At 36.2% G+C, this 24,135-nt stretch overlaps 2 protein-coding genes across 5 annotated transcripts in view; one reads left to right on the top strand and one right to left on the bottom strand.

Annotated features, from left to right (window-relative positions):
- LOC125669490 (structural maintenance of chromosomes protein 6-like) overlaps positions 1–3,298 on the bottom strand; it is a 50,135-nt gene extending 46,837 nt beyond the window's left edge. For 2 of the 4 annotated variants that reach the window (XM_056163674.1, XM_056163676.1), the window contains exon 1: positions 3,157–3,298. The gene's annotated coding sequence lies outside the window, so the exon portion shown is untranslated. The remainder of the gene's footprint in view (positions 1–3,156) is intronic. The other 2 variants (XM_056163675.1, XM_056163677.1) reach the window with 1 other exon arrangement.
- A 246-nt stretch (positions 3,299–3,544) lies between these two features.
- LOC125669498 (peptidyl-prolyl cis-trans isomerase E-like) lies at positions 3,545–22,935 on the top strand. Its single transcript, XM_048904035.2, has 12 exons — positions 3,545–3,606; positions 6,820–6,918; positions 7,429–7,472; positions 7,585–7,611; positions 8,435–8,516; positions 9,549–9,643; positions 9,977–10,106; positions 10,379–10,458; positions 13,960–14,065; positions 15,976–16,051; positions 22,472–22,538; positions 22,845–22,935. Exons 1-12 carry the CDS (start codon positions 3,573–3,575, stop codon positions 22,911–22,913), a joined length of 909 nt encoding a protein of 302 aa, XP_048759992.2. The 5' UTR covers positions 3,545–3,572; the 3' UTR covers positions 22,914–22,935.
- Positions 22,936–24,135: the final 1,200 nt, after the last annotated feature.

Below are 24,135 nucleotides of genomic sequence, written 5' to 3'. Positions count from 1 at the left end.
AAGCCACAGTTTATAAGAAAATAAAAAGTATTGATTTTTTATATATTTTAAAAAGATTTCTAGTCAACTCGTACCCTGACCGACTCATACCCAGGCCAACTTGTACCAAATAGGTCAACTCGTACCCAAAAGGCAAAAGTCAACTCGTACCCAAGAATCTGCCCATAATGCAATATACCTATGCGCATATAAGTGACATATCTCTTAGGTACGAGTTGTCATCAATTGAAGAGGAGGAGTCAACTCGTAACCAGATTCTTGGGTACGAGTAGACTTTTGCCTTTTGGGTACGAGTTGACCTGGGTACGAGTCGGTCAGGGTACGAGTTGACTTGACTCCTTTAAAAACATACCTGTTCTTTTTGTAAAGTTTAAGAAAATATATATATGCAACATTTATATTTTCTATGAGATTTTGATAATAATTATAAAATTGTTATTCCTTTTATCATATTTATTGTAAAATATTTTGATTTTTAAAAAGAGATATTTTGTATTGAGATAAAATAAGAAAAAGCTTTATGATTATTTGGTTTAGTATACTATATATTAATGATTGTCAAAACAAAATCTGATGGCAGAATTATATGCATATGGTTGGCTTCCTTTCACTCCAGATTATTGTCAAAACAAGAAGTGAACTGTCATATGATAATTGCTATATAAACAAGTCAATGATTTTTCTTTTCTTATCATCTAATAATGAACATCTAACAATGAACTGAAAGTGCTAAATGTGGCAAAACAAACACCAACTAGTTCTAATTGTAAAGGAGACCATTACATATGTTCCCTAAACCTCCCCCAATTAAGAAATGATGTCATTGTAAACCTATAGCAAAAAATCATTTTATTTTAACCTTTAATTACATGTAGTACATTCAATATGGTTATTTCAGTACCAAGAAATGAAAGAAAGCGTTGCACGTGCATACACGTGCATGTGTGTATGATTCCGAATTTTATGTTGATGTCGTTCAACAGGCATTTGTATCATATACCCACAGTATGAATTTCATATCGTTTCCACAAAATATAAGGAAGTTATAGCGATTTTAAAATCGTCCAATCAGAATTCAGCACACGTGCATAGCAGTAATTCTAACCACAACAATTTGTAAGGAGTACCAAGACACATCTAAACCCCTAATATCAATAGAATTTGATGAAAAACAAAAACGTTATCGTCCTTTAAAAATTGAACATTTGAAAAACGATGCACGCGCATGCGCGTATGCGTTGGCATTTTTTGTTACACCAATATATAGATACACATATTGTCTACGTATGCTGTGAATATCATCTCATTCGCTTCATAAATAAAATAGTTACAAACGTTTAAGTATTATCCAATCAAAATGAAGCGCACCAAGGCTCGAAATTAGCGAGAAATACTCGCAAAATGTGAGTACATATGAAAAATAGCGAGTAAAAATAGTGGACACTCGAAAACCTTAGCGAGTGGTGATTTACAAACTATGATCGTATCGTATCTGTTTTATACGGTGATGTGCTATTCGCTTTTCTTAAACTTGCACTCTGAATCATACAAACGCTTACATGAATGACCGATTCCAACAACCGTTTTTATCCGGATTTATCTTTTATGATTTTCTAAGAAACTCGGAGTCAAACAAATGCTTTAGAGGTCGGACATCGCATATGATAAAAAATATAGACATGTGCCACGATCCTGTTCACCTATAGTGGGGATTAAATTGGAATCGAAGTATGAGGTTTTTGTTATTCATTTATTTTTTTTAAAAATCGGAGTTTATGTTTAACCAAGTCTTCCGGTAGTCATTTTTATTAGAATCATGAAAATGTCCTATCTAAATTAATTTATTGTCATATTGAGGTCCGGTTGTAGTGATGAAATGAGTGCACTGCTCACCGCGTAAACGATTATCAAAAAACTTCATGGGGCTCGTGATCATGCTGCTTATAAAACCATGAGTCCGGGATTCGCTTTGAAAAATCACTAATGACAACCCTGATGTGGCATGAAATTGGAAGACTGGATCTAGACCTGCGGTAAACAGGTTGTGAATTAGAGGTGCGATAATCAAGAGAACTAAATATTGCACCATATGACTTACGTAATTCAGTGTCTTGTCCAAACGATGCCTCTTGACCCACTAGGCTCAGTAATGATGCGGAAAATCATTGATTTAAACAAAAAAACGAAAAAAGAGCACTGCTTCTTTATTTTTATTTTAGCTTGTAGGTTTTCATTTTAGCCTGTGGATTTTTTACCCACGGGCTAAAATTAGCCTGTGGTAGAAAAAGTTAATTTCGACCCCTGCGTACGTGCATGCGCGTGCAAATTGGTAAATTTGACCATGCAAATCAGTTAAGGGTCTCAATATCTACCTATGATATGAATATCAAGCCATTTCAATAAACAACAAAAAAGTTAGACTCATTCCAAAGTTAGTGTACAAATTTTGTAATGCACGTGCACGCGCATACGTGTACGTGCGGACAAAATAACTATTATTTTTCACATCTACAAATAATATACTATCATCCTATTTAGATTTCATTTCGATCCCTTTAGGTAGCAATTAAGGTAATAATCACAGGTAGCAGGAGATAAATAATTACTGGTAATCCGATCCAATTGACACTCAATGTATCCACTGTACCCCTGGGTATATATAGAGCTATGGAGGTGTGGGCATGGGACCATTGACCAATCAGCTGAATCCTACTGAATGTAACCACTGTACCCCAGGTTACACAATACAGTCACCTATCATAATGTGTACTTTCATTTTCCATATGAGTTGTACTGTACCCTTTCTGTAACTTTCTAGTATAGACATTTATAGCATGTAACCTAGGGTACAAAACAGAGTCCTTATTCCTTGCCATATATGCTTCCTGTTACAACATTCTGTGCTGCAAAAATTTTCTTAAATCAAATGACTATTAATAAGTAGTTCATCATGTCAATGTCAGAGTAAAATTTGTATTGAGAAAAGGAGGAAAGTTTGTTCCCCTTTCATGTTTCTAACATCTTTGTGTTATAGGCCCCTAGGCAAGGGGAAAATCAAAATGCCGCCATATTTGAATTTCAGAGGAAAGGAAAGAAATCATGTTGATAAATTAGGCCTATAGTGTACATTTAATAGAAATAACTATCAATTCTTACTTGCATTGTATGCCTTTTGTTTATCATTCTGTATCACAGTCAGAGATTCGCAGACTGACACTGTTAGATTAGTTTAGATCGATTAAATAAATGGAGAACTTTTCAACTTTCTTTTCAATAACGGAGGATATCACTACATCGTACGTTAAACGATTCGTTTGACTTTTCTGCATTGTTATATTGTATGTAAAAATACGCAAATCTACTGTTTAAAAAGTAAAACTTAAGAAAATTCCAGCATATCAAATCAAAAGCATCATTCAAAAGTCTTTTATAAGCATAAGATTGAAAAAAGAATAAAAAAAAGTATAACTTGTCAAAGAAGTTTCATGATTTTAATCATTCAAATGCTTATTATTACGATTCATAAGAACTAAGAATTCTAAGCGTTTTAATTACCTAGATCAATTTTCAGTATGGCGACTCAAAACAAACGTATTGTCTATGTTGGTAAGATTTCTTGTCAATGAAGAGTCAATATTGGCGCATGGTTAGCTATTTAAGCTTTAGAAGTGAATTTGATGAACATAGTAATATGTCTTACGGCATGACCGTTTTGAGGGGGAAGCAAAAAGTATATTGGCATCTAATATATATCAATGTGTGACCGTTCCAGACCGAGCGAAGCATGGAATGATCATTTAGGGGTTCAAATTAACTTTTTCTACTACAGGCTAATTTTAGCCTGTGGGTAAAAAATCCACAGTCTAAATTGAAAACCTACAAGCTAAAATAAAAATAATGAAGCAGTGTTTTTTTTAAATCAATGATTTTCCCCATCATTATTCATTACTTAGCCTAGTGGGTTAACGGGCATGGTTTGGACAAGACACTAAGTTACGTAAGTCATATGGTGCAAATGTTGTGGTCTCTTGATCATCGCACCTCTAATCCACAACCTGTTTACCGCAGGTCTAGATCCAGTCTCCCATCACATTAGGGTTGTCACTAATCCGAGATTCCTCTGACTCTTACCCCCGCTTTTATATTTGACATGTGCGGGGGAGAGTCAGAGTGGACTCCATATTGAAAAGTGGGAATTCAGCGACACCAGCTGGTGTCGCTGCTTTACCTACCTCTTACAACTTTATTTCGTGGACCCATCTTCCAAGACGCGAGGATTCAGTTATCGGAAGATTATTCTACAAATACATCATGATTAATACGATGCTATCGCCGTTTAAACGATGGAATTTTGTGTTTACATGTGCTGACGTCATGCGCAAAGAAATCAAATGGCGAGGCGGCGACCTAATTCAAGTGATGCTCCATTTGTCGGTGTTAGGGCCGTTTAAACGGCGATAGCATCGTATTAATCATGATCTATTTATAGATTTATCTTCCGTTAACTGAATTCTCACGTCTTGGAAGATAGATCCGCGAAATAAAGTTGTAAGAGGTAGGTAAAGCAGCGACACCAGCTGGTGTCGCTGAATTCCCACTTTTCAATATGGAGTCCACTCTGACTCTCCCCCGCACATGTCAAATATAAAAGCGGGGGTAAGAGTCAGAGGAATCTCGGATTAGGTTGTCACTAGTGATTTTTCAAAGCGAATCCGGGACTCATGGTTTTATAAGCAGCAAGATCACGAGCCCCATGAACTTTCCCATTTCCTGCGCTCTAGTCATTAGAGCTCACAGTACGAGCCAGCACTTTGCGCTGGCTCACTGCGCTTGCTATTATTTATGAAATTCCCCTTGCGTTAAACGCCCCGCAACATCTAATTAATATGTTTTGCGGTGTGACTGTTGAGACGAGCGAAGATCCTTAATGTTTCCCAAAACGACATTGGTCTTTGATCCGACTGAATTTTGGATATTTAAAATGCCTATTCATTTGATGTGGGAAATATAACATGGTTGATGTAAACAGTGCATTGTGACATCATATTGGGTGCGATGTTTTTTCCTCTTTTCTTTCAAACTAATCAACAACAAAACGTAGGAAGGTATGAGTAAGCTTGCCTGGAATTTAAAATGTATGTGGTACTATCCAAACTATTTATTTGTTTCATCTATGGGATTGAACTAGAGGTATACCACAGTGACGACGACATTTTTCCTGAAGCATCATGGGAAGTCCCCATAATTTTTAGCTGATGAAGAGCAAATTACATGACTCAATTGTGTAATCATTGGAGCGAGCTCGTCGCATCGTCGCGAGCTTTGCTCCCTTATTAAAGGGGGGATATCTGAGGATAATTACAGGATCCACCTATTCCTTTATCACGGGGAATATAACGCCAGCGAACGTAAACCATGCATTGTGACATCACATGTAGCCTTGATTTCTTCGTCTTTCAAATCAAACAATTACAAACAACAACAGTGCATCCTAATTGAAATATTCAAAATTAAACAAAAATTTAACCAACAAAATCTATGTGGTGAAAAGGTCAGCGTAAATTTATATTGTATATTTTTATTCAAGGAAACTCATGAACTCGTTCATCTATTTAGTCATATTACTATTTTTCTATTTGATAAATGCAAAGTAACTGTACCTGACCTGAACGCACAGCCATGCCGTTTTGTTGTTGTTTTCATTGTTACATATAGGTATTACTACATGCCCTTTCAAAAACGTTAATTCACATTTTTGATGGGAAAAACTATTTGTTTTCCTATTCTAAAAACATAATTAAATGATAAGAAATAAAACTTATAATTCTTTGTTTGATGTATCAAACAAAAAAATGGATGGAAAAGTTTTTCATCAATGCACTATGCGCATTGATGAGGTTTTCCGTCCAATTTTTCGTTTGATACATGCATCAAACAAAGAATTATAAGTTTCATTTCTTAAGTCTCTTTATTCAATACCTGTCTATTGGAAACAGATTTCCGATTTTCTTTTTTCTTTTAAATCAGAAGCAATTTTGCTACTAAGTATTACAAAATTTTGTCAGAATTTAGACCAATATATTCGGCATTTATGTTTAACATAATTTTTTTTTATCAGTTTTACCAACAATTGGCTGACAGTTTGTAACAGAGTACTAAAAATGTAAAGAAGGTTGTAGATTTCTGAGAGCAGAGGTGGTTGAAGGCAGCTCACAGGTTCATATAAAATGATATCAGACTCTACTCTCAATTTTGTATTCTTTGTACTAAGGATTGTGATTTTGATCACTTTGTAATCTTCTCCTTTTCAACATGTTGATTGTGAGTTATTCAACTGACTTTCAAACATCTCTTCGGAAATAATTTTTAGTTGGCTGACCACCAGAATATTTCTTAGCTGCCGTTTTAATGACAAATGTGAATACTTTAAATAAACAGTGGCACTTTTGTCATTGGCCATATTTGATATGCATTCAACAGGTCATATTAAAAGTCAGTCTGATTTACATTAAAAAAAAAAGTATGATACACATGTGTCTGGGCCTTACAAATTACAACTTATCCCTGTGTTGTTACACCTCTCCAAGGCAAGCTGGAAAAAGTGTGGAAAATGAAGAGGGACAGTCAAACACCGAATAATAAATGTTGCATGAAAACAATTTCTCAGTACATAATAGTTCATCGAGAGATTAATTTTAAAACCAATTTGATCACTGTTGCTTTGAAAAAAATGCCTTATTAAGATGCTATGCTCTTCCCTTAAAGAGCTTGTAGACCAGAAATTCTCTTAAACTTTGTATAACATTGTTCAAATTTTAGGGGGTTTGGCAGAGGAGGTGGATGAGAAGACCCTGCATGCAGCCTTCATTCCATTCGGTGACATACTGGACATTCAGGTTCCTTTGGACTATGAGACAGGTGAGTAAGTTATTGTGGATGGATGAGACAGGTGAGTATGTTATTGTGGATGGATGAGACAGGTGAGTATGTTATTGTGGATGGATGAGACAGGTGAGTATGTTATTGTGGATGGATGAGACAGGTGAGTAAGTTATTGTGGATGGATGAGACAGGTGAGTATGTTATTGTGGATGATGAGACAGGTGAGTAAGTTATTGTGGATGGATGAAACAGGTGAGTAAGTTATTGTGGATCAATGAGGAGGATGAGACAGGTGAGTAAATTATTGTGGATGGGTGAGGATGATGGGGGTGTCATTGGGGGTTGGATGGATAGAACCCCCAGGAATTTTCAAGTTACAAGATATATATAATGATTATGAAGACAACTAACTTTTCAAAATGTAGCTCCAACTAGACTAAACATAGTGATACTATTTTGCCATTGAGATTTCAGTAAATTCACCAACTTCTAGATATGCAGTCTTTCTTTACAAAATGTTACAATGCATCATCTTGTTTATTTTAGAAAAACACAGAGGATTTGCCTTCGTTGAGTTTGAATTGGCTGAGGTAAGTTCCTTTCAGATATTAAAAAAACATTGGTGATGTTAATATTGAAATAAATTTCAATATTACAATTTCTGAATTGTAAGTTTTCTTATTAGATCTGTTTATATTGTAGGATGCAGCAGCAGCCATTGATAACATGGTATGTTATTTCTTTGTCATGTAAACTGAAAGTAGAATGTCGCAAGACAGGAGACAGTGTTTGAATGCTGACTGGGAAAACTGAATGAATGAGCTTAACATAATCCCTGGACCCAAGATCAAGAACACACTCTTGTCTGGAGTTTGTTTGTGAAGTATCATGGCCTTGCCATTTGAGTGGAGTGACCTACTATCTCATTTATTTCACATTTGGTGCATATTGTGTTCAGATTACTAAATATTTTTAGTATGGTGAAGGGCATGAACATTTCACTTCTCTATGCAATATCTTTTAAAAGTACTGATTGAGCTTTACCGTTGAAACTTTGTATCCCTCCACAAATAGCCAATCAGCATCCCTCCACAAATAGTCAATCAGCATCCCTCCACAAATGAAGTTTGAGAGTGTATAAGAATAACCATGTCTGTCTATCTGTCTGCCGTCTGCCCCCCTCCCCACCTACTATTTTTGTTTGAACCATAACTTTGTAATGGAGAGACATTAGAAGCTCAACCTTAGGATATATGATGGGTCATGACCTTGATTTAAGGTAATTTGGTCTATGTGAAGGTCAGTTTACAATCATAGTCTGTAAGTATGCCAAAGTGTGTTTGAAGGTAGCATTCAAATATGATGTATTTTGAGTATGTCCCACTTTTCAAGAACCATGCAGGGCTTTAAGGGATTCAAGGTCAAGGTCAAAAGTCATGTTTTAAAGGAAATGTTTCAGTCATTGTTATCTTTTACACCTATGGTAAAATTGGGGATTTTTATTTAAGACACATAATTTTCTAATCTAAGTTTTGATGAATATCTGTTCCAGAATGATTCAGAGATGTTTGGCCGCACGCTGAGAGTAAACATGGCCAAACCAATGAAGATCAAGGATGGCAGTTCTAGAGCAGGTATGACTATCCATTTTACCTTTTCCTATTCTTCTTTCTACAACTGACTACATGGGATTTAGATTGACTCACACATTGATGTTTAGGTAGACTCACACATTGATGATTGATTTAGATAGACTCACACATTGATGTTTAGATAGACTCACACATTGATGATTGATTTAGATAGACTCACACATTGATGTTTAGATAGACTCACACATTGATGTTTAGATAGACTCACACGTTGATGTTTAGATAGACTCACACATTGATGTAGATAGACTCACACATTGGTGATAGATGTTTAATATGTTGGTTATATTTGATAAATATGTGAAATAGCTGAAATTCATTAATTGAGATATATGTATATGGATATTATTTTAGATACTTGGAAAGTATATTCTGTGTGAAATACATGCACTTGCAAAATATAATTATGCAGTTATAAATTTTTGCAGCAGATAAGCATGTGATCTAGATAATCCAACCAGTGTTAAATATGTTTTAAGCCAGAATTACTCTCAAAATGCCAGCAAAACCAATGACAATAATTCAAAGATTTTACAATTTATTCACAATGAATCACAAAAAAAATATGTCAATGAAAAAAATACTGACTTAGAGTAACCAAAGTTCACAAAGCAATATCTGTTGTTTGTCTACTGCTGAGCCGAAATCACATTTGAGAATAAGCCTGTTGATAGCGCTGTTGAAATTGCCCCTGAAATATAGTCCCCAGTAATGCAATATCCAATGCAATTATCCAGAGTGCTTATTTTCATAAATTTACAGTCTATATTCAAAAGAAAATTCTAAATTCTAGAGAAATCTATTTCTAGAAAATGCACAGTACCTATAAACAGGTATTACATCCCCTTCCTATTAATCTCTCCCAAACACCATTCTAAAAATAGAACATTCCAGTTTCTTATCTAGATCACATGACGTGCCAATAAACAATGAAAGGTGAAGGTGAATATGGAGTATAAATGTCTAAACTTCACTACAATTAACAGCTGAATTGTTGACTTTAATCATTTGCAGTGTGGTCTGAGGACACATGGCTCCAGGAATACGCAGGGAAGACAACAGACAAAAAGTCAAATGAGGCTCCACAAGGGGACACCAAAGAGTCTGTTGTAAGTATATACCACCCACCCCTACCCATCCCCCAATAAAAAATAGAAGTACATGTATATGTTATCCTTACCATAGAGAGAAAAAAATGCTAAAATCTCGCAACGGAGGTTTAGCAAAACAACGAAGTATTTCAGAAACTCTATTCTTGCTATGTAAGTCAGTATTTTATTAGCCTATCTGACTTTATTCTGACTGTTCAATTAGGGAGGATAATGATATACTTTGTTCTCTATGACAAAAGAGATCTATATTGTCTATGTACATTCAATCCCAACATGTACATGTAGGGTTAGGATAAGTTTTTAACCCTCAGTGTCTCATTTAATTTCTAGGAATCAGATGCCCCGCCCATTAAGAAACAGAGAACTGGGAACCCCCAGGTTTATCTGGACATAAAGGTTGGCAGCAGCACAGGAAGAATAGTAATAGAACTTCGGGCTGATATTGTTCCCAAAACAGCAGGTGTGACAATACCTTTGGAACTGTGATAATGTTTGTCTTATCAATTATCCTCTTCTCCTTTCTTTATCTGATAATGAATGCCATTGACCATCTGATATTTCCTTGTGAATCTAAAAAAAAAAAAATCAAGCTACTTGGTTTTTAAAAAAAAAAAATCTATATAGTACCATATTTTTTTCTGATAAAAATCACATAATTTTGATATATGATAAAATAATATTTTTTTGCATGAATCACACATGTACAGTATTCTTTTTTTTTTATTTTGACAGAGAATTTCCGGTGTTTATGTTCCCATGAGAAAGGCTTTGGTTACAAAGGCAGCACATTTCATCGAGTCATACCACAGTTTGTATCCTTCTGTACAGGGCTGAAATATTATACATTTATTTCATGATAGTGAGGGAGATATGAAGATTTATTCACCCAAGAAAAATCATATTCCCCGAGGGCAACACCCCGAGGGGAATATGACTTTTCTTGGGTGAATAAATCTTCATATCTCCCTCACTATCATGAAATAAATTAAATAAATTGTTTATTATACCGAAACAGAGCAAGACTCAAAAGTGCATTTAAAATTGGAGTCCGCTCATCTATACATTGGATGTAACTGAGATCATCCTAACGGTAACACCACGCCATCAACGTATTACGGTAGAAGATACAAACAACGAAATACAGTGATATGATAACCAGTTTTTGCATTTCCATTCTCCTCGAATGCTAATTTACTTGCTTGTTTTTGTATCAACCAAAACCATGCGATTCAACTGTGTATCAGAGACCCGCATATTTTGTGCCTTACGAACTATGAAAGTACAGGTAACTCTCGAATTAACGCCACTCAATTCATCACCATTTTCGTTATAATGCCGCATTTTTCTAGGAACATTTTTCCTGTTACTTAAAACTCTAGTTAAAACGCCAAATTCGCTATCGCCATTTGCCACAGTGTTTTCATTACAAACGTCCATTTCAACGCGTTAATTATCTCGATAAACCGCCATGGGTGTACGTGGTCAGTGAAGCAGTAAATTGGTCATTATCGATCTCCGGCGTACACCTGGACAGAAGGATCCCAGTAATTGCTGTATTGAATAAATAACTCGAGATGAACTGTAATCAAGTTGTTTATACATCATAGAAACACATTTCAATTTAGCTATGGCTTCGCCACGAAAGAGGCGACATCTTAGCAGCAAAGGATGCAATTCTTGTCAACCCCGAGTCCCTGACCCAATCTCTAAAGGCTCGCCTGCCAGGAAACGGCACTGCAGTGCACTCAATACTGACTTAGAAAAGGCGTTGTTTATGTGGTTTACGAAAGTCAGAACAAAAAAAACAACATTCCTGTTACCGGGGATATGATAATTGAAAAGGGAAAACAGTATGGTGCAGAGCTAGGAATATCCAATTTCAAATATTCTGAAGGGTGGCTAACTTGTTTCAAACAACGTCATGGAATTTCTTCCAGAATTATAAGCGGTGAAAGTGCTGGAATTGATGTGAGTTTGATAACTGATGGCCGGAAAGAGGCAATAGAAGTAATGAAAAATTATGATTTGAAAGATATTTATAACATAGACGAGACAGGATTGTTTACCAAATGTTACCCGATCGCTCACTTACATAAGTATTGTAAATAGAGGAAAGATAACTCTTACATATACAAGAACGGTAACTATATTTCTTCCAAGATGGCAGTAATTCAATTCATCGCCAAATTCGTTATAATGCCATAATTTCATAAGAACAAAAGGTGGCGGTTTATCGAGAGTTGACTGTATAATGACTCGGACTTATTGTGACGTCACAATATACTTTGTCTACCTTGACGTTAAATTTATGGAAAATGCACGAGGCTGTCCAAGGGGTAAATATGATAGGGAGATATGATGTTCGAGAGGGAGATATGAAGTTTTGTCATCCCTGGCATGTGACCGTCTAGTCCAATCAGATTACGCGTTGCATAGAATTCTCATACTGAGGTATAATAATTCCAATTCCGACACCTTATTCCATATAACAAAACATTACATGATAAATCTGTGGTATAGTTTACTAGTGTTTAATACACGTACTGTATCAGTAGATTTCATTACACGATAAATCCGTGGTATAGTTTACTGGTGTTTAATACACGTACTGTATCATTGTCGATCACGCACAGGAAAAGATAACGCCTGCAATGAAACTAACGTAGTCCAATCCCTCTATGTTGGATTTAATGAGTTTTATAGACTGGAGTGTGTGTACACTGCATTTAAAATCAGGCTGAAACAAAATATTACCTTCCAAAGAAAAAAATCCCATTTTAAATACCGTCATTTGCGTAAAACAAAAATATAGGTTTTTCGTTCTGAATATAAACACTCCCGAGAGTTTCCGAAAGCTGGAAGTTAGTGTCATTGCAGGAGTTATCTTTTCCTGTGCGTGATTGACGACAATGCAGACAGCTTGAATTATTTTTGTGTATAAAACTCATTAAATTCAATATGAAAGGATTGGACTACGTTGGACTTGTATTACGAGATGTTTAACACTCTTTGGATAGGAAGATTCGATCTGTTTCTTGGAACTAAGGTGATTTTGAGATATGTTTACAACCGGTATCCTATTTTCGTGTCATCCCTTGTTAGATATTTATATATAGATTGAGAACAAAAGGGAAAAGAAGCCCCTATGCACTACTCGTTTGTCATTAATATTTTTTCTCAGAAAATAAAAATTGAAAAATAAAATCCTCCCTCTTGCCCCATACTTTTTGGTGACCCTGGATGATAATCTACTAATTAAGTTGAATTGGCCTTATAAATAGTTGATATAATATACATTATTTTCAGTTACCACATATTTTTCCCCCATGCATAATGTTGAAAGTGGAAAAATGCGTACTTAACCCTCAGCGTAAATAACCACAGTTAAAACCACAGATATGTAGATATGCAGGCAATATTTGAACACACATATATGCAGGCAAGTTGAACACAAATATGTAGATATGCCTAAAAGTTGAACACACAGATATGTAGATATACAGGTAAGTTGAACACACAGATATGTAGATATACAGGTAAGTTGAACACACAGATATGTAGATATACAGGTAAATTGAACACACAGATATGTAGATATGCATAAAAGTTGAACACACAGATATGTAGACATACAGGTAAATTGCTATAGTTGTCTGCCTCCACAATTCTGAGACAAGGGAATGATAACGGATGGTTATGTTCAGTGCTCTGTTATGTTGTGCTTGCGATCAAGATAAACTGAGCTACCATGAGATATGAAGATTTCTATGAATGCTTCATCTCTGTCCCCTCTAGGTGTATGTTGCACCAAACCACTTCCAAATTCACATTGCACCAAATCACTTCCAAATTCACATTGCACCAAACCACTTCCAAATTCACATTGCACCAAACCACTTCCAAATTCATGTTGCACCAAACCACTTCCAAATTCATGTTGCACCAAACCACTTCCAAATTCATGTTGCACCAAACCACTTCCAAATTCATGTTGCACCAAATCACTTCCAAATTCACATTGCACCAAATCACTTCCAAATTCACGTTGCACCAAACCACTTCCAAATTCATGTTGCACCAAACCACTTCCAAATTTATGTTGCACCAAACCACTTCCAAATTCACATTGCACCAAACCACTTCCAAATTCATGTTGCACCAAACCACTTATAAATTCATATTGCACCAAACCACTTATAAATTCATATTGCACCAAACCACTTCATGTTCATGCTATCAATAGATGTAGATATATTTTCTTGTTGATGTACAATGTTGTTGGCATGGTTTGTTAATTTCCTTAAGATATGTAGATGTGTCAGGGCGGAGATTTCACAAATCACAATGGCACAGGCGGCAAGTCAATATATGGGCGTAAATTTGAGGATGAAAACTTCACATTAAAACACACAGGACCAGGTAAGTAATGAATATGTAATATTTGTCCGTGACGTCTGCCTGCATTAAACCTCGGTATGTCTCTTGTTCCGTGTGGTCAATAGAGCCATATATCGTGTATAACACAAGGATCTGTTATGTATAAATATTGCATGTAGTTGAGGGTAACATTGAAAATTTTCACCTCGAGAAAACCATTGTCAACCAAGGCATAGCCTCGGTTGACAATGGTTTCTCGAGGGGTGAAAATTTTCAATGTTACCCTCAACTACATTCAATATTTGTTTTATTATATTGAATGTTATATAAACAGCAAAGCAGAAAAAACTTTCGTCTGTTGACATTTGATCAATCATTGTAATGCAAAATTTCGCATATCGATGCAGGTATTCATGTTTATTACAAACGCTCAAACGACGTCGTCTTGCAATCTACAGCGAACCGTACGTGCATAATTTTGACACATGTGATAATTTTTTATGATATCACCCATTGTCAAATACTGTTACCCGTTGATAGATACTATCACCCTGGAGCGCGTGTTTTCTGTCTCAGAGGGTAACAATATGTTTTTTCAAATGCTTCTCGACCGATCAGATTCGAGTATTTTACAAGTCGAAAGTATAATAATATGATTTGTTCGTCCAACCAATTCAGAGCTGCTTGCCCCTACTGATTAGTGTTGATAGTTCTGTACCCGGTTATTACCAGAATGACCAGCTACACTAACCAAGAATTTTTGTTTGGGGGGGGGGGATAAATTTATGCCTGGCAGGTCACTTTAGTAATAATGAAGTGATACAACCAAAATAAAGATAGGGTATTTATGCATGGGTTTTGAGAAGAAAAAATCTTGAAAATTCATACTTTGCAAAGTTGAAAATAAAAGTTGTTTACAATAGGATTGGAAGCCTCTCTAACACTGAATTCACTGTCATTACTGTGTAGACATTTACAATAGGATTGGAAGCCTTTCTAACACTAAATTCTCTGTCATTACTGTGTAGAAGTTTACAATAGGATTGGACGCTTTCTAACACTAAATTCACTGTCATTACTGTGTAGAAGTTTACAATAGGATTGGACCCTTTCTAACACTAAATTCTCTGTCATTACTGTGTAGACGTTTACAATAGGATTGGACCCTTTCTAACACTAAATTCACTGTCATTACTGTGTAGAAGTTTACAATAGGATTGGAAGCCTTTCTAACACTAAATTCTCTGTCATTACTGTGTAGAAGTTTACAATAGGATTGGATGCTTTCTAACACTAAATTCTCTGTCATTACTGTGTAGAGGTTTACAATAGGATTGGAAGCCTTTCTAACACTAAATTCTCTGTCATTACTGTGTAGAAGTTTACAATAGGATTGGACGCTTTCTAACACTAAATTCACTGTCATTACTGTGTAGAAGTTTACAATAGGATTGGACCCTTTCTAACACTAAATTCTCTGTCATTACTGTGTAGACGTTTACAATAGGATTGGACCCTTTCTAACACTAAATTCTCTGTCATTACTGTGTAGAAGTTTACAATAGGATTGGACCCTTTCTAACACTAAATTCTCTGTCATTACTGTGTAGAAGTTTACAATAGGATTGGACCCTTTCTAACACTAAATTCTCTGTCATTACTGTGTAGAGGTTTACAATAGGATTGGAAGCCTTTCTAACACTAAATTCACTGTCATTACTGATCTCTGGTTGGTAACACCTCTTGATTAGCAGTAAAGGGGAAGATCACGTCTGTATTTCTGAGGGGTGTTACAAGACGGTCTGTTGTGTCATTTTATGAGAGTTTACATCGACAGAACTTCTCAGTAGCTGACATAGAAATTCCATTTGGATTTTTTTTGTGTGTGTTGTAGGTAAATTTATTGGTAAAAATCTGAAACAGTCTAAAGTTGTCATTGTTTGTGTTTACAGGTATCTTATCCATGGCAAATTCAGGTCCCAACACAAATGGTTCACAGTTTTTTGTTTGCACAGAAAAAACAGACTGGTAAGCTCTTCTGTAAATTAATGAAAAACCTTGCCTTAAATATTATTTTGAAAATTTGCTGCAAAATATACTTTAGGAGTGTTTTGTTATAATTCTTGAAGTTGGGAACAGAGTTTGGTATATCAGCAGTATGCTGTTAGTGTCAACACACACCTGGACAGACCACCAGCTTATACCTGGTACTTCATACCTGTTCATAATACCACCTCATAACCTGGTCAGAGTACCTACTCATACCTAGTCAAGCAACCTCATACCCAGTTAGTTCATCTCATACTTGCTAAGATTTATACCTCACATGGAGTCAAACCAACACCTCAAACTTAGTCAAACCACCACCTCACATCTAGTCAAACTACCACCTCACACCTAGTCAGACCACCACCTCACACCTAGTAAACCACCACTTCACACCTATAGTCAAACCACCACCTCACACCTTGTCAAACTGCCACCTCACACCTATAGTCAAACTATCACCTTACACCTAATCAAACTACCACCTCACACCTAGTCAAACTATCACCTCACACCTAATCAAACAACCACCTCACACCTAGTCAAACTACCACCTCACACCTAGTCAAACTACCACCTCACACCTAGTCAAACTACCACCTCACACTTATAGGCAAACTACCACCTCACACCTATAGTTAAACTACCACCTCACACCTAGTCAAACTACCACCTCACACCTAATCAAACCACCACCTCACACCTAGTCAAACTACCACCTCACACCTAGTCAAACTACCACCTCACACCTAGTCAAACTACCACCTCACACTTATAGGCAAACTACCACCTCACACCTATAGTTAAACTACCACCTCACACCTAGTCAAACCACCACCTCACACCTATAGTCAAACTACCACCTCACACCTAGTCAAACCACCACCTCACACCTATAGTTAAACTACCACCTCACACCTAGTCAAACTACCACCTCACACCTAATCAAACTACCACCTCACACCTAGTCAAACTACCACCTCACACCTAGTCAAACCACCACCTCACACCTTGTCAAACTGCCACCTCACACCTATAGTCAAACTATCACCTTACACCTAATCAAACTACCACCTCACACCTAGTCAAACTACCACCTCACACCTAATCAAAGAACCACCTCACACCTAGTCAAACTACCACCTCACACTTAGTCAAACTACCACCTCACACTTATAGGCAAACTACCACCTCACACCTATAGTTAAACTACCACCTCACACCTAGTCAAACCACCACCTCACACCTATAGTCAAACTACCACCTCACACCTAGTCAAACCACCACCTCACACCTATAGTTAAACTACCACCTCACACCTAGTCAAACTACCACCTCACACCTAATCAAACTACCACCTCACACCTAGTCAAACTACCACCTCACACCTAGTCAAACTACCACCTCACACTTATAGGCAAACTACCACCTCACACCTATAGTTAAACTACCACCTCACACCTAGTCAAACCACCACCTCACACCTATAGTCAAACTACCACCTCACACCTAGTCAAACCACCACCTCACACCTATAGTTAAACTACCACCTCACACCTAGTCAAACTACCACCTCACACCTAATCAAACTACCACCTCACACCTAGTCAAACTACCACCTCACACTTATAGGCAAACTACTACCTCACACCTAGTCAAACCACCACCTCATACCTATAGTCAAAACCACCACCTCACACCTAGTCAAACCACCACCTCACACTAGTCAGACCACCACCTCACACCTAGTCAAACCAACACCTCACACCTAGTCAAACTACCACCTCACACTTAATCAAACCACCACCTCACACCAATAGTCAAACCACCACCTTACACCTATAGTCAAACCACCACCTCACACCAATAGTCAAACCACCACCTCACACCTAGTCAAACTGCTACCTCACACCTAGTCAAACTATCACCTTACATACACCTATAGTCAAACTAGCACTTCACACCTATAGTCAAACTAGCACCTCACACCTTGTCAGACCACCACCTCACACTTAGTCAGACCACCACCTCACACCTAGTCAAACTACCACCCTACACCTAATCAAACGACCACCTCACACCTAGTCAAACCACCACCTCACACCTAGTCAATCCACCACCTCACACCTAGTCAAACCACCACCTCACACCTAGTCAAATCACCACCTCACACCTATAGTCAAACCACCACCTCACACCTAGTCAAACTGCTACCTGACACCTAGTCAAACCACCACCTCACACCTAGTCAAACCACCACCTCATACCTAGTCAAACTGCTACATCACACCTAGTCCAACAACCACCTCACACCTATAGTCAAATTACCACCTCACACCTAGTCAGACCACCACCTCACCAAACCACCACCTCACACCTAGTCAAACCACTACCTCAAGCCTGGTCAGACCACCACCTCACACCTATAGTTAAACCACCACCTCACACTTAGTCATACTACCGCCACCTCACACCTATAGTCAAACCACCACCCTACACCATCAAACTACCACCTCAGATCTAGTCAAACCACCACCCTACACCTAGTCAAACCACCACCTCACACCCATAGTCAAACCACCACCTCACACCTAGTCAAACCACCACCTCACCCATAGTCAAACCACCACCTCACACTTAGTCAAACCAACACCTCACACTTAGTCAAACCACCACCTCACACCTAGTAAACCACCACCTCACACCTATAGTCAAACCACCACCTCACACCTTGTCAAACTGCCACCTCACACCTATAGTCAAACCACCACCTCACACCTAGTCAAACCACCACCTCACACCTAGTCAAATCACCACCTCACACCTAGTCAAACCACCACCTCACACCTATAGTCAAACCACCACCTTACACCTATAGTCAAATCACCACCTCACACCTAGTCACTCTGCTATCTAGTCAGACCACCGCCTTATACCTGGTCAGACCATTAAGCTACTGATAACTTTTTATCACCAGATTGATTTTTGGTCATCTTAATGATTCCCTAATGGCTGATGTTTTATGTCAGTAAATCTAGTTTTATATGCTTGTTATAGTATACAGTTATTGACTGATGTCAAGGACTACAGCTGTTTTGTTTGACCCAAGAACTGATCTGTTGCCTGAAGCCATAGACTGACAGTTGGTTTAAGAGTTGAAATGTTTGTTCCAAATCATATTAGTTTTATATAGGGAAAAAATTAAGGTGTATATTGGTATTGTGCAATGCATCTGTTGGTCTGTGCATCTGTCTCAGAACTTTGTGGATTAGATAAAAACAGTACTTATGAGGCTAGGATCATACAACTTGTTAGAAATGTTCCCAACAATTAGAGGAAGAAGCCCTTCATTTTTCAAGGAGTAATTTTATAGACACAAAACAGTACTAATAAGGCTAGGATAATTAAAGTGAACGAACACTATAAGTGATTTTTTAACCTATTTGGATGTTAATTTTTTCTTTCATTACTACTTTGTTTCTGAATATATTTGATGGGGATAGTTTGCAGTGTGAGCATTGCCTTGGTTGGGGTTCAAAGATTGGTTCACAATGTCACTTCTCAGAATTATCTTCTCGAAATTATCGTCTTTCACATATCAACATCATAGACTCAAAATTAAGATCTATTTTTCATACCTTATTCAGTGGTAAAATTAATCCTCTTTCCTGTTAAACACCAACAGTGACTTGGTGGGATATCATCTGTGAAGAGTATAAACACCCAAGTAATGATAAACACATAATGGTAAAAATTTTCAAGATCTGCATGGAATTAATTACCTGCTTGTCGTGTGGATTTTGCATCATTTATTCGGACGGTCTTTTACCTCGAGTCGACAAATACTTTCAAGAGTGAACTAAAATGAAATGGCTACATATAACAGGACCCAGATTTTATGTAGATAGATCAAAAAGTTCAAGAAATCAAATGTTCAAGTGATCAATAGTGAATTTGTTAAATTATATTTAGAAAATTGAGAAAGTCATCGACGAGAATCACCTGTACGTGTTAATCCCAATCTTGCATATTTAAGATAAACTCGGATGCTCTAGTAAGAGTACATGTTCTGGTTATACAATGATAGGATCACAATAGAGTTTCATGATTGTAGTTTACGGTAGAATATATGGGAGACTGTGTTCCTCTTGTCTCAGCCACAAGTCCTCTGAAAGTGCGAGTGCCCTTGATATGTTTAATATACATATGTAGATCAATGGTAGCCTGCAGACATTGAGAGGGACTTGGACTCCTCTGTGGTATTCTGTATTAGCCAGACATTCCTCTGTAATATAAATTACTGTTTGTTCAGACCATAGTCCTTAGTCTTATAGGGCTATAATATCAGATTCTTTACTCAGTAAGAGCAAAATAATTCAGGTGAGCATTGCTGTCCATGGGCTTTTTACATATGTATATTTTTTCCTAAGTTGCACAGCAAGTGTGTTTGTTTTGGGTTTTTCCCTTGGTTGGATGATAGATACATTGTGTTTGGGTTTTTTTTTCCTTGGAGGGATAATAAACATTTGTTTTTCCCCTTAGGATAGATAATAAGGATTGGTTTTCCTCTTAGGATGGATAATAAGCATTTGTTTTTGCCCTTAGGATGGATAATAAGCATTTGTTTTTGCCCTTAGGATGGATAATAAGTATTTGTTTTTGCCCTTAGGATGGATAATAAGCATATGTTTTTCCCCTTAGGATGGATAATAAGTTAGATAATAAACATTTTGTGTTTATTTTTCCCTAGGTTGGATAACAAAATGTTGTGTTTGTTTTCCCCGAGGTTGGGATAATAAAATGTTAAGTTTGTTTTTTCCTACGTTAGATAATAAAATGTTAAGTTTGTTTTTTCCTACGTTAGATAATAAAATGTTAAGTTTGTTTTTTCCTACATTAGATAATAAAATGTTAAGTTTGTTTTTTCCTACGTTAGATAATAAAATGTTATGTTTGTTTTTTCCTACGTTAGATAATAAAATGTTAAGTTTGTTTTTTCCTACATTAGATAATAAACATGTTGTGTTTGTTTTTCCCTAGGTTGAATAATAAAATGTTGTGTTTGTTTTTCCCTACGTTAGATAATAAACATGTTGTGTTTGTTTTCCCCGAGGTTGGGATAATAAAATGTTAAGTTCGTTTTTTCCTACATTAGATAATAAAATGTTAAGTTTGTTTTTTCCTACGTTAGATAATAAAATGTTAAGTTTGTTTTTCCCTAGGTTAGATAATAAAATGTTATGTTTGTTTTTTCCTACATTAGATAATAAACATGTTGTGTTTGTTTTTTCCTACATTAGATAATAAACATGTTGTGTTTGTTTTTCCCTAGGTTGGATAATAAACATGTTGTGTTTGTTTTTTCCTACATTAGATAATAAACATGTTGTGTTTGTTTTTTCCTACGTTAGATAATAAAATGTTAAGTTTGTTTTTTCCTACGTTAGATAATAAAATGTTAAGTTTGTTTTTTCCTACGTTAGATAATAAACATGTTGTGTTTGTTTTTTCCTACGTTAGATAATAAACATGTTGTGTTTGTTTTTTCCTACGTTAGATAATAAACATGTTGTGTTTGTTTCTCCCTAGGTTAGATAATAAACATGTTGTGTTTGTTTCTCCCTACGTTAGATAATAAACATGTTGTGTTTGTTTCTCCCTACGTTAGATAATAAACATGTTGTGTTTGTTTCTCCCTAGGTTAGATAATAAACATGTTGTGTTTGTTTTTTCCTACATTAGATAATAAACATGTTGTGTTTGTTTTTTCCTACGTTAGATAATAAACATGTTGTGTTTGTTTCTCCCTAGGTTAGATAATAAACATGTTGTGTTTGTTTCTCCCTACGTTAGATAATAAACATGTTGTGTTTGTTTCTCCCTACGTTAGATAATAAACATGTTGTGTTTGTTTCTCCCTAGGTTAGATAATAAACATGTTGTGTTTGTTTTTTCCTACATTAGATAATAAACATGTTGTGTTTGTTTTTCCCTAGGTTGAATAATAAAATGTTAAGTTTGTTTCTCCCTACGTTAGATAATAAACATGTTGTGTTTGTTTCTCCCTACGTTAGATAATAAACATGTTGTGTTTGTTTCTCCCTAGGTTAGATAATAAACATGTTGTGTTTGTTTTTTCCTACATTAGATAATAAACATGTTGTGTTTGTTTTTCCCTAGGTTAGAATATAAACATGTTGTGTTTGTTTTTCCCTACGTTAGATAATAAACATGTTGTGTTTGTTTTTTCCTAGGTTAGATAATAAACATGTTGTGTTTGTTTTTCCCTACGTTAGATAATAAACATGTTGTGTTTGTTTTTCCCTACGTTAGATAATAAACATGTTGTGTTTGTTTTTCCCTACGTTAGATAATAAACATGTTGTGTTTGTTTTTCCCTAGGTTAGATAATAAACATGTTGTGTTTGGGAAGGTGATAGAAGGATTGGATGTTGTCAGGAAAATGGAGGTTTGTACCATGTAACAAGTTTAGTAGAGCTACAGAAATCACAGACACTGAAAGAGAGGGGCAGACTACTGCTCGAACTGTATCTGTAAATGGAGGACCAGAGACTCCCCACTAGATTCTGTCAACAGTGACAGTTCTGCAGCTACAGGTTCTACTCAGAAATGGGGGGGGGACTCATATTAATTATTCAAGAAATAATTTCTGGTGTTTATATAGCACCTTGGAGATGTAAAATTGTCATTCTTTATGATCTTAACACACACACACACAATAAGATTAAAGAAAACTACATTCATTTCTTTTCAGGCATGTGGAACAAAATCTGGAAAACCCACACAGAAAATTGTCGTCACAAATTGTGGAGAACTTGTATAGCAATAAAAAATATATAATCTAACGTACATGTGTTTCATTTTGGTAATTAACATTTTGATGTGCTATAACCTTCAAACACTTCAGGGATGGTTTTAATAAGGAACTTCAGTGGACACCTTCTACTATACTCAAAATCTAATGTCAACTTAGTATGATAATGTGATATACATATACCAGCATTTTGATAAGTATAGAGAATTGGGTCAAATTAATGAACAAAATGTGAATATCTTTGGGAAGGATCTATAAAATTTACAGGGGGGGGGGGGGGGGGGGGTCACATTATTAGTTATATGGATTCTTGGCAGGGTATATGAATTCACATTCTCTGTCAAAAGTTTATATTCTCTCGAGCCGTTATAGCGAATATATCCTACTGCAGAGCGATCAATTTAGAAATCGCTTCATGTTTTTGTTTATAAACAGGCAGACGATAAACACCGTTATTACGTCACAAGCGGAGCTATTTTTATTATTTAGAGTAAAGAAATGTAATTTTACAAATAATTTCTGAAAATGCTAAAACTAAATGATGGATTTAAAAAAGTTTATTTTACGAAGCGGTTAAGTATATAGATCTATCGAAGGCATTTTGTATCCCATCTATTCTTGGCAGGGTACATGACCTCATATTCCCGGCTTGTCATCCAATCAAATGCCTAGATTTTTCTCTGCAGTAGGACATTGGATTATATTGACATTGCTACACTGATAATGGCGAAAAAATAACTTTTTGGTTTAGATTTCCAACCAAAGGGGAGGTGGGGTGAAGTTTATGCACTAGTCAATGGTGTTACATTTCTTCTAGATCCGCCACTGTATCCTTGTCACTGGTGTTCAGTAAGATATTTATAGAAACTTCGATACACACCTCACAGAATATACCAAGCGACAATGTGATAAAGCACATTTGTGACAAATCATATGCACCCTCTATATGAAATAGTACAAAAATAATACAATGGGTGGCCCTTATGTAGCATAAGACCAAGTTGTGACACTTGGCAAAAATAAGACACCACCCCCCTTTTCCCACTTTGAAAAAAAAAAGATGCAAAGTGCAAGAATATAACATTGACATAGAACAAATGCATAGCGATTTCTTCACATGGTTATTTTTATAAGTAGCTAATATTGTTGATTAAGTTAATGAAAAAAAAGAAATTACAATTAAAATTTATCTCATCTGAAATCCAACTTTGAAGGATGATTGCTTATGGGT

The sequence above is a fragment of the Ostrea edulis genome, chromosome 4 (assembly GCF_947568905.1).
Source record: "Ostrea edulis chromosome 4, xbOstEdul1.1, whole genome shotgun sequence".
Lineage (NCBI taxonomy): Eukaryota > Metazoa > Mollusca > Bivalvia > Ostreida > Ostreidae > Ostrea > Ostrea edulis.
This window is presented reverse-complemented; position numbering and strand designations above follow the sequence as displayed.